The sequence below is a fragment of the Saimiri boliviensis genome, chromosome 18 (genome assembly GCF_048565385.1).
Source record: "Saimiri boliviensis isolate mSaiBol1 chromosome 18, mSaiBol1.pri, whole genome shotgun sequence".
NCBI lineage: Eukaryota > Metazoa > Chordata > Mammalia > Primates > Cebidae > Saimiri > Saimiri boliviensis.
The window spans coordinates 5,963,986-5,976,384 of NC_133466.1; the positions used below are offsets into that span (position 1 = coordinate 5,963,986).

The 12,399-nt window shown below is 44.5% G+C and overlaps 1 protein-coding gene across 2 annotated transcripts in view; it reads left to right on the forward strand.

The window, feature by feature from the left end:
- The window catches only part of DSCAM (DS cell adhesion molecule), a 746,447-nt gene that overhangs the window by 651,370 nt on the left and 82,678 nt on the right, over positions 1-12,399 (forward strand). For both annotated transcript variants that reach the window (XM_074389246.1, XM_074389247.1), the window contains exon 20: positions 8,755-8,888. In XM_074389246.1, the coding sequence (XP_074245347.1) occupies positions 8,755-8,888 (134 nt within the window). The remainder of the gene's footprint in view (positions 1-8,754; positions 8,889-12,399) is intronic.

The window sequence follows — 12,399 nt, forward strand, 5'->3', positions numbered from 1 at the left end:
AGCTAAGTCCTGAGTGAAGACAGCCATAATTTAATTTTTTAATGTAATAGACAAAGAGCTATGCACGTGCTGGCTCTGTCACCTGCTGCCCGTGGGACTTTGGGCACCTCACCTATGCTTCTCTGAACTGGATTGTCCTCCTGAACAATCTGCTGTAGCAATCAGACTGCACAGAACCAATGTATGAGGACTAAAGTGGTATCTGAAAACACCTGCTTGCCACAGAGTGGGATGCTTCCTGACACTCAATATTTGATTATTTGCTCTCTACTCCTTCAGAGCAGGGATGAAATATTCTTTTTTACATTGCTAGGCAATAATGGAAATGTCACTGGAATTATCATTTAAAGAGCAAACTGATCAGCCACAAGATGTTTTACATCTGCATTTTTTAGAAGAATGTACAGAATTCCAATAAGAAGGAAAGGCACTTGACAGATCCTTATTAATTCACAAGTTTAGATCAATTTTTAATTAATCTTCTAGTTTTAAGAATCGTAGAGTTCTTTCTCAAAACTTGACCCCAAAGCTCAAGGTCTACTTTGTCTATCAATTATGCTTTACTTTTGTCTCCAGTGCTGATAGTATACAGAGCTGGGATTGACTGTGGAGAACCCTGCCTTGGGGGCCCCAGTTACCCCAAGGAGGACACCATGGATCCCACTTTGCTGGTGTTACGGGACAGGGACTATGCAGAATGCAGTGTCAATGTTTCTTTAGGATAAGTCTGCATTTTCAAAAAGTGGAGTGGTGGATCACTTGAGGCCAGAAGTTCGAGACCAGTCTGGCAAACATGGTGAAACTGTCTCTACTAAAAATGCAAAATTAGCCAGGTGTGGTGGTGGGCACCTCTAATCCCAGCTACTCAGGAGGCTGAAGCAGGAGAATCACTTGAAGCCAGGAGGGAGAGGCTGCAGTGAGCTGAGATCATACCACTGTACTCCAGCCTAGGTGGCATGGAAAGACTCTGTCTCTGAGGGGAAAAAAAGGTGGAGTGGAGATTGGGCAGAAGAAGAGGAAAAACTAGCATAATATCAGTTTATCTCCCAGATTCACTTGAAAAAATTCTATAGTTTAGAAATGGGGAAGAATTGTGCCAACCACTCTTGTAGACTCAATACCTAATATAATTAGACATTTCATCAGTTTACAGAATTAAATATAATTGTATTTGTCTGATTGGAAGAAGGAACAAAGGCCAGTTGTCAGAGAACAAATGCCCAGTCGAATTGACTACAGATCCTATTTCTATGTCAATGAGAAAGATTCGTAGTTTTGAAGTCTGGATTACACTTGCAATTTCAATTGAATTGCATAAAATACAGATAGATAGATTTCCAGTAAAATAATAATTTCCAACATTAATTCAGTTCTTTCTCAATGAGATGCTAGTTTAGGCACAGGTTGAAGTTTTAGTATTTGTCAATGTTCTTACAAGCAAAGCAAGATGAATACATTAACAGGGAGCCCCCGATTCAGTTGGTCTCTGCCAGACACACGTCCTGCACCAGTCTCCTAGTCTAAGGAGCCTGGAGGCTTAAATTGTGTTGTTAGCTCACTGGTCATACTAAAAAGAGAAACTTAACCACTCATAAAGGCAAAAACTTATTTTTGCAAGGGATTACTTGCAATAGAAATATTTGTTTAGAGAATAAGTCTGTGCTTTAAGTAGTTTCCCAGCCCCTATCTAAAGATTCTTGGGCTCACAGACATATCCACAGGTCCATGGACATGTTCTCCTGTCTGTGGTCATAATCTCAAGGCCACAGACATAGTCTCTTATCCATAGCTATAGTCTCAGGTGCATGGACACATTCTCATGTCTGTGGTCAGAGTCTCAAGGCCATGGATATCGTGTTTTATCCATAAACATAACCTCAGGTGCCTGGACATATTTTTGGGGTCTGTGACAACTGCTCACAGTTCACATTCTCTTTCCAGGACTGCTCAGTCAGTGAGAACTTGTGCCCCTATTATTGCTGCAGAAACACAAGGATGACTTGGTGATCTGGCTTTCTGTTTTTGAACATAAGAACAGCTAATTCTGACTTCTAAAACAGTTGTGAAATCCTAATGCCGTTTTATTTGCCAATACTATAATCTGAGCAAAGCCGTAAGAAAAGAGAGCACAAACAAAATGCAATCTATTAATCTTCCAATTGCTATTTTCACTCTGCAGGCAAAGCTACTTTCAGCCTTGATCCCTTTATGCAAGAGTAAACTTTGCATATGTGTAAATAGAGATAGTTAAGTTCAAATATTTACTGAACACATCACTAATGCACATAACCCTGAAGGTACATGTGAGAGGGCCAGCCGCAGGTGTCCTGTGTAATGTCTGCTCCCTCCCCACCTCAATTAACAATCTCACTGGGAGGAGAGCTGAAAGTAGAGCTAAGGAGGTCCAAAAAAATAAGCTGACATTTGGATACTTCCAAATCCTCTGACCACCCGTACCTGAAGCCGTACATACTTTTGAAGGCATGAGTGGTGTGTGCCTGTGCACGTGTGCTGGGGTGATGATGCTGCCACACCTCGGTACACCTGAAAGGGGGTAGATTGCATGTTTTATTTGCATAGCCACCAGCAGTGCTGCCCCTCAGTAGACACTGGGAAGTACTGCCAATCAACACTGCGTAGGATTCCGGGGCTGTACAGCCTCCGACGGTGTGCCCTGTATAGTAGCAGGTATATACCGGCAACACAACAGACGAGATGTCCTAGAAGAGATTTTACCAAGTGGCTTTCCAAGCTCCTTCTGCTGCAATGGTTCTTAAACTAGGTTCTTATACAACCCAAGGGTTCTTGGGTGGATCTCAGAGGTACCCAGTGGTAAGCAAGAGGCCCAGTGAGATCTTCTCTTTCTGATCCCTGCCTCAAGAGCCACCCGACTCCCACTTGTGTTATGTGCTGGGTTTCTACATGATGCTTAGGTTAAAGGATCAGTGAAACATTTAAAAAATGTTTGAAAACTCGTGCTCTATTAAGAGGAAAGCCTAAAAATACCAGCGTCTTGTGGACATAGGAAGAGAAAGGGGACATATGTGCATTGCTTGGTGAGATGACAACTGTGAACGTGACATGTTCCTCCAGGAACACAGCATCTGCACTGCATGAAGAGGCCACTGAAGAGTTGTAGGGGGCTCAGAAGGATCTGCCTACCATGGTGTGCCACATATGTACCTGTATGTGTGTGCGTGAACATGTGCGTGCGTACACACATGTGTGCATACACACACACACACAGACACACACACACACACACCCCTACCTGTGGCTGTTTACTAAGACCAGAAAAATGATGGTGAAAAAAAATGAAGCTGACTGCAGTGTTTATGTGGGTGTTTAGTCAGACTTTTGTCTGATATTCATACTTCAAACCAAGGCAATACTGTTTCAGAAAAATGATTTTGATACTTTACGTTAAGATATGTTACTGGAAGGCTTACCCACGTGTATTTATTATCTGTGCTGTGGAACAGGTTGCTATGACCTTACTACCTTAAAACAACACAAATATATTATCTCATTACTTCCAAGGGTCAGGCATCCAGGTCTGGTTGAGCTGAGTCTTCTGCTTAGGGTCCCACAGGTGAATCAAGGTATGGGCTGGAGCTGTGCCCTCCTCTGAGGTCAGAGCCTCCCAAGCTCACAGGTTATGGGTGGAATCGTTTTTCCTGGTTGTGGACTTGAGTCGTCAGCTTCCAGAGGCTGCCTATTACTCCCTTCTACACCCCTGCAGGATGGCAGCTTCCTCCTTCACGGCTAGTAGGAAAGCCTCCCATGGCTTCTAATTCCTCTGACATCTTCTGTTTCTGACCTCCATCTCCTCTTCAAAGGGACACATCTGATTAAACCTAACCCACCTGGGAAACTTTCCTTTTCATTAACTGAAAGTCAAATGATTGGGACCTCCATGATACCTGCACAAGCCCTTCACCTTTGCCACGTGGCACAACCTGCCCATGGGAAGGATCTTCCATCATAGTAACAGGTGCCACCCCCATTCAAGGGGAAGAAATCACCCAGGCACATACACTAGATGGCAAGGATCTTAGGGACCATTGTAGAATCCTGCCTACCACACAGATGCAAATTAAGTTATTTTTCAACTCTTGGAAAATCTGTATGGAGGTTCTGGTATGTTCCAGACACTGGCCCAGGAACTAAAGATGCAGAGAAACAGGATGGCCATGCCAGGGTTTGCAAGCTAGTTGGGGAGACAGACATTGATAGATCATTCCTGAGTGGATTGTGTCAAGTGCAATGGTGAAGAAGAGTCTTGCGAGAGACATGGAAGCCCTGACCTGAGCTAGGCTGGTGATCGGGGAAGACTTCCTGGAGGAAAGAACACATACTAGAATGTCAGAGATAAGAGTTGCCAGGAAGAAGGCGGAGGGTGGGGGAAAAGTCCAGACAGGGGTATCCCAAGGCCCTGGACCATCACACCCCAAGGGCTCAGGGTGGGAGAAGCAGAGCACGTTCAGGTGCCCAGCACTGCAGAGCACCATTGAGTCAGGCGGAGAGCCCCAACACTGCCCGGTCCTGTCCATGTGGACCTCTAAAGGGCTTGTCAAGTGACAGTGGGACGAGAACTCCAGTTTCTGGTTCTTGCCACTGAAGATGGCAGGGCCCTTTCCTGAGACGGGGCAGGAAGAGCACAGGTTTGGATAGAAGACGCTGAGCCCCACTGTGACTACGACGGCCCAAGGTGTCTGTGTGACACCTGGTGGAGACATCTCAGGCAACTGGACACATGAGACACAGAAGGCTCTGCAGCTCAGAAGGGAGGTCCACGCAAATTGGAGGAATGTAGAAGAGAATTCTCTGAAGGCCACATTCTTTACTGCAATCAGTTAAACCTGAGTATAGAACACTCTGCAGAGCCCAGGAATTCATGAAAACTTCCCAAGCATGTCTTGACCTCTATAAGAAAAACTCCTTACCAAAATGGAATGTGATAGCTAAGAACGTTTCAAGAAAATACGTCCCAGACAGATGTAGGCCATCTTTCACTACATCCTATGCATGTCTGTCTTCTGCAACACTCTGTGTCTGGTGTTTGTAATTCACCATTGAATCACAAAGTACAGCTCGTATCATTTAGCGACATATAATCTAAGGACTTAAGGATGGTTATTAGACATGATAGCTAGAATTTATTTCATGCTTACTGTATATAGAAACATAAACAAATCATTTACATGAATTATCTCTTATAATTCAACAGTAAAAACAGAAGCCAGGCCGGGTGTGGTGGCTCATGCCTGTAATCCCAGCACTTTGGGAAGCTGAGCTGGGTGAATCACAAGGTCAGGAGTTTGAGACCAGCCTGACCAACTTGGTGAAACCCCTTCTCTACTAAAAATACAAAAAAAAAAAAAATAGCTTGGCGTCATGGCAGGTGCCTGTAATTCCAGCTACTAGGGAGGCTGAGGCAGAAGAATCCCTTGAACCTGAGAGGCAGAGGTTGCAGTGAGCCGAGATCGAGGCACTGGGCTACAGCCCGGGTGACAGAGCGAGACTCCATCTCAAAAAAAAAAAAAAAAAAAGGAAACAGAAGCCAGCACAATTATTGTTCTAGATTTAAATGAGGGAACTACAGATTATTAGAGAAGTTAATCAACTTGCCCAGAACGTGGAACTAAGTGGCAGAGCCACATGGACAATATTGTCCAAAGCAGAACTAAAATTTTCAAGTTCTAGCTCTGAAAGGATTAGCTCAGTCATCCAGAAAACTTTTCCAAAATGCCTTGCTCATCACATTTTCTATGCTGTTATTTTATTATACAAAGTTCTAATAACCATACAAGGATAGATTGTGTAAGATAGATCACAAACCCATGTAGGAAGAGCCAACTGTGAGTTTACATAGTGCCGTAAAAGTCCATGGATCAGCTGGGTGTGGTGCCTCACACCTGTAATCCCAGCACTCTGGGAGGTCGAGGTGGGCGGATCACCTAAGGTCGGGAGTTCGAGATCAGCCTGACAAACATGGAGAAATCCCGTCTCTACTAAAAATATAAAATTAGCCGGGCATGGTGGCACATGCCTGTAATCCCAGCTACTTAGGAGGCTGAGGCAGGAGAATCACTTGAACCCGGGAGGCGGAGGTTGCGGTGAGCTAAGATCACACCATTCCACTCCAGCCTGGGCAACAAGAGCAAAACTCTGATTCAAAAAAAAAAAGCCTTGATTGGCTATGACACAGGCATGCTATGCTCATGGAAATAATGAATTAAAGCAAGGAATCACCAAACTTTACAGCAGCCAAGAAGTATCTTAAATGTTGCATTTTAACTTGAAACATGTAAATACGTATTTATCCCCTAATCACTCTCTGATTACACGACTTAGGATCACTCCTCTAAGTTTTGGGTGAAAAGATTGGTGTTCTGTGCCATCTTTTACTCCATGAACTGTATTTATCACGTAGCATCTGCATTTTTCAACTGGTGTCTCTAGTAAGACAGGTAAGACAGCATGTGACCATTTACCAACAATCTGTTTGCAAATTTGGACATAGCCACATGCCCCATTCTCCTCAGCGGTCCTGACTTTTATACGTTCTGAAAAGAATGTATAAAATATTCTAGTTTTTCATAGTCAGGAAGGGATATTGCAAGTGTTTTTATTGTTGTTGCCACTGTGAATTCTTATCGTTGCTTTCTCCAATTAAGCCAAAGTGTTGTTAAAGAAAAACTTGCTGTGTGTGTGGGGGCGGGGCGGGGTATGGGGGTTGGGGAACATTGTATCTTTTCAACCATCACATGAGTCCGGGCTGCCATAGCTATAACAAAAAGACAGATTAACAAGAGAAAAGCGTAACAAATGTGTTTATCTAGCACAGGTGACCCTTCCTTCCTTCCTTCCTTTTGCTCTTCCCTCACTCATTTCTTTCTCTTTTAATTTCTTTGTCACTTACCTCTAAGGAAGCCTTTCCAAAGCAGTCCCTTTAATCATCCTAAAAGCAGCTTTCTCTTGCACTTGAATTTCATTGCTTTACATAATGAATTAATTTACAGTATTACCCATGACAAGTACAATGGTCACAAACAGGTTGGAAATAAACACAACCGACTCCTCTTCAGCAGTCACTCAACTGGTTGGTGCTGAACTACTTGGCCTCCTCAAGAAGCTGGCCAGCAGGAGTGTTCAGTGTAGTGAACACCAACCAGGGGCTTTGCTTTATGGAAGAGAATGAGAGTGTTGGCTAAGCGAGGGTGTCTGCTAAGATTAACATCCCAAGGAAAGGTTCACTCTGCCCTTGGTTGGTGTTCAGGAGAAGCCCTCGTGGTTCTGAACCAGGTTGTGAATTTCTTAGACATTGCCCTCACCTGGTAGAGGTTTGTTCTCAAGGGATTTCTTAATCCAGGGTCTATCACTTACGTGTGTTACCTTTTCTAGACCTTCCCCATCAGCAAGACTTGCCAAAAATAGATTACCAAGATTTTTTTATTTTCAGATAAAAACTCTGTCCAACCCAAGTTTGTTCTCACCAGAGCTCTTGGTTTGGTTACGCAGACTTAGGAGAGTCAAGATGGGAATTATGAGATGCACATTCAACTCCAAAACTAGGTACTGAGCAGGTGCATTGCCATTAAAGCAGTAAAAGACTCGATGACTCCAGGAGCTCACAAGGGACTTATATTCGTTTGAATTTCAATTCCTCCATCAGTGTGGTTGCCATCCATGTGGACGCTGAGACCAGTGAGGAACAAAGCAAGAGCTCTGATGCCTTCCTCAGCGGCACCTTTGACATCATGGCATCTTCTGTGTCTTGGCCATCTCACCCCCATTCACCTCTCCAACCTGTAAAATAAAAGAACAAGAGGAGTGGAACATGCCTTCAGTCTCACTCCCAAATCATGCTTATTGCTGCCATCCTGTTCTGCTTTCTTAGCTGGTTTACAGAGGAGAGTTTGTCTTACATGGATATTGTGAATCTTTAACACAATAATCCCTATTCATCAACAATATTTCCATGTCTCTCCTGAGCCCAAAGTACTGCCATTACAAAGTGCCTGGGGTGAGGGAGAGTGGGGTCTCTGATGGCTCAGGTAGTTCATCCTCATGCTTCTCAAATTCAGGATCCGAAAGGTTCATCCCCAATACATTCAAAGCCAAAAACTCCAGTAGAAATAGGGCTGATCCCGAAGTTAATTTTCCAGCTATCCAGAGGCAGGAAGTCACTCGAGGCTGAAATGGGTTGGGAAGGCTCCTCAGGAAAACAGAGACTAGAAAGGACATTATTATGCCTAGAGCCACACAGAACCACAGACTCCAATGTTAAGAATTTATGTACTGTCTACGAGTTCCGGAGGCCAGAAGTCCAAAATCCAGGTGTCTGCAGGGCTGCTTCTCTCTGAGAGCTTTGAGACAAGCATCTTTTCTCCTTGGCTTATAGACCCTCTTCTCCCTGTGTCTTCACGTCGTCTTCCCTCTGTACATGTCTGTCTCTGTGTCCAAATTGGCCCTTTTTATAAGGACACTATAGGACCGGATTAGGGACCACCCTCACAAACTCATTTCAACTGGATTCCCTCTGTCATGACCCTACCTCCAATTACAGTGTCATGCTGAGGTCCTGGGGCTCAGGACTTCAAGTATGCATTTGGGGGGACACAGTGGAACCCACAATACTGATCCTCGAAGAGCTGAACAGCGAGCGTGGAGTGGGGTCTTGCTGGGAGGCGCGGGCCCGCGGGCCCGAGTCGCGGCCCCACCGTGTGACTAAACCAACGGCTCTTCCAGTTCCAGGTCCTCCCGCGGGCGTGAAGGCAGCGGCGGCCTCAGCCTCCATGGTCTTTGTATCCTGGCTTCCCCCTCTCAAGCTGAACGGCATCATCCGAAAGTACACTGTATTCTGCTCCCACCCCTATCCCACAGTAAGTTGGTGAATCACCAAGTGCCTTTCCAGCGTCTGCCAGGGACGCGCTGCCGGTGCTCGTGCTGGACAGTTTCGTGCCTTCGTTTCCCACCTACTTGGGTCTTTCCAGTGGTTTCGTTTTGCCCCTGCTGTCTCCACATACAAAGCAAAGCCCTCGCTTACACCTCATTTGAAAATATGCTCCTGAATCCTTACAAGGGGGACAATTGTCTGGAACTATTGTTTACTTGGTGAGTTCCCACTACACTGCCAGCAGCCTGATCAAAACCAAAACCCAGAGGCCTTCACTGTCCCTTAATTGATAGTCAGTCGACAACACCTATTGATTTTACCATTGGACTCATCACGACTCGCACGTCAGGCCTTCCCTCCCTCCCTTCCTGTACTTCCTCCCACCCCATCCTTCCCACTTCATTCCCTCCTCCATCTCACACTGGGGAAAAAATAGCAGGCAAAACCCTATTGTACTAGCAATGAGGCACTTTAATGGCGATCTGTTACCCTTGCGGTTACAGCAATCAGCCTGGTTTGTTGGGAAGGAACTAAAAGTCACTTACTATTTCAAAGTTTGGTTTTTGTTATGGTTCATATTATTATTGATGAACAATCATTATAAAATTAGACTGCTTCTGAGACCACAGCAAAACATTTCAAAGACGGAAATTGTTTTGAAAAGGAAACATTACAATGACCCACCAAAACTGATGGTGTCTTCATAGAAACATGGTGACATTTTCTGTGGCAAGTGCTGTGTCTCTTCCATCTTCGTGTCTCCAGCTCCCAGCATAGAACTTGACACATGCAGTCATTCACTAAGTGTTGGCAGAGTGAATACACAAACTGGTTTTGTTTCTTTCGTGGGAAAATACACATCCCATACAACTTACCATCTTAACCACTTTGATGATCCAGTTCAGCAGTGTTAAATACCTTCACATTGTTGTGAAACCATCACTACCATCCGTCGACAGAGCTCTATAAAACCGAAACTCTGCCCTGTGAAACACTAATTCCCCATCCTCCCTCACCCACCATTCTGCTTTCCGTCTCTGGATTTGACACCTCTAGAAACCTCACGTACATGGAATGACACAGCATCTGTCCTTTAGTGACTGGCTCATTTCACTTGAATGGTATCCTCAAGGTTCATCCATGTTGTAGCAGGCGATGGAATCTCCTTCCTTTTTAGGCTGAAAAATATTCCCAAACAAATGTATGAATTAATCTTTTAATCAAAGTGATATGTTTCCCAAGCCCAGAGTTCACAGGGACCCCTGAGGCCTGGTGTGCTCCGACAGTGAGTGTGAATGAGAGGGTGCGTGGGCTGGCCTGGCTCATGCAGGTCCATCTGACTGCTGAAAATCAAGGTGTGTGCTCTGCTGCTTATGCACTGATAGCAGAACGTCTGCCTTTGAAGTCAATATGTAAATGTAAAATGGTGAGAGGTGGCCAGGTGCGGTGGTTTATGCCTATAATCCCAGGACTTTGGGAGGCTGAGGCAGGCAGATCACGAGGTCAGGAGTTCGAGTCCATCCTGGCCAACATGGTAAAACCCCATCTCTACTAAAGATACAAAAAAAAGTAGCTGGGCATGGTGGTGTGCTCCTGTAATCCCAGCTACTCAGGAGGCTGAGGCAGGAGGATCGCTTGAATGTGGAAGGTAGAGGTTGCAGTGAGCCAAGATCATGCCATTGCACTCCACCCTGGGCAACAGGGCAGGATTCAAAAAGAAAAAGGGTGAGTGTTAAGATCCAGAATGTTTTTCTGGGCGCCTCATGTGGTTTTAAATATCCTGTTAATTCTCACTTGCTGAATCCGACCATCAAAGCCCAGAGACACAGAGCAGCGTAGACACTGGGAAAAAAAAAAAAAAAAAAAAAAAAAAAAGCTAAGCCCTTGCGCCCTCTACTCAGAGTGGAAATTCTTCGAGGAACTCCCTGCCCAGTGTGGCTTCTGATTTTCTTCTTAGCACTGACATGTCCCCATATTCACCAAAGAGAGACAAAAATTATTGCCAAGCTAAAGCATGCTCATCTTCCACTAGAACTTGAATCTCATCTTTATTTGTATTCACTCATTCATTCATTGATCTCTTTGCTATAGGGTTCATGTTTGCTGTTTTGACTCTAACAGGCTGGAAAGTGCCTAGCAAGGCGCAGAGAACACCAGTAGCTTCCTCTTGTTTTGTCTTCTCAATCAAATCCTTATCTCTAAACTAAAAATCCCTACCTGGCTTATTTGAAATGAGTCCTTAGTGACTGATGCTTACTGAGAAAGCCCCCATTTGTGGATGGTACAGGCTGCATCTGGCTCTGTCCTCCCACACTAAGAATTACATACAATAAAAAAGAAAGAAAAAAACATCCTGTCCTGAAAACAAAGTCAAACAGGTGTTAGATGGAGTAGAAACACGTGTCTCAGCGATTTCTCCTGTTTCTTCACACACAAAACAATGGGATTTGACCTGCCCAGGACCTTAATGACACACTATCAAAAGGGGCAGTAATGAGGGCCAGGCACAGTGGCTCACGCCTATAATCCCAGCACTTTGGGAAGCCAAGGCTGGAGGATCACTTGAGGCTGGGAGTTGGAGACCACTCTGGCCAACATGGTGAAACTCCATCTCTACGAAAACTACAAATATTAGCCAGGCATGGCAGCACACACCTGTAATTCCAGGTACTTGGGAGGAGGCTACAGCAGGAGCATCTCTTGAACCCAGTAGGCAGAGCTGGCAGTGAGTCAAGATGGCACCACTGCACTCCAGTCTGGACGACAGAGCAAGACTCTGTCTCCAAAAAAAAGGGACGGTAATGACAGCAAATGAACAAGAAAAGGTGGAAAATAACAGCTGAGACACTTTATCAGGGTATCTCCGTGTTGCCTTTTGACCATACTCTGAAGCCTAGAGACATAGAAATATGATGGGTGCAGATGCCTGTGTTCTTCCAGCAAAAATACCTACAGGTGTTATGACGAGGTCCCAGGACCCCAGAACATCCTCAACGAAGTGAAGGTAACTCAAAGCGCTCCTTTTCCATCTCCATAGCCTCATTCCTGTCTGTCTATCTCAACCATCTTTTAAGACCGCGGAGCCTATTTTTTACACCAAAAAAATACCATTGAGAGTCAAGGACAGAGACAATTATTTCTCTTCAGAGGTGAATACTTGTAAATGTTATCTGTTATTCTGTTTTTAATATGGAATTATCAGAAGCTTTACATTACGGGGAAGAGGGTGGGTGTTTTTTATTGCTTTTTTTTTTTTTAATCATTAGTTTCTGCAATTTAATTTTAAGTCCATAAACTGGGCGCTGTCAAGTTTTCTGAGGCTTTCTCATTTCTGGCTGTGTGTCAGAATGAACACCAGAGGGCAGTATGAGTTCTAGCTATTTTCCTTGTTCATCAATCTGAATTTTTTTTTCTTTGAAATGATTTCATAGTTGAATGTAGAACATGGGGGGATAAATCAGGACACAATATGCCCTGTATTTTAATCCTTTTTATAA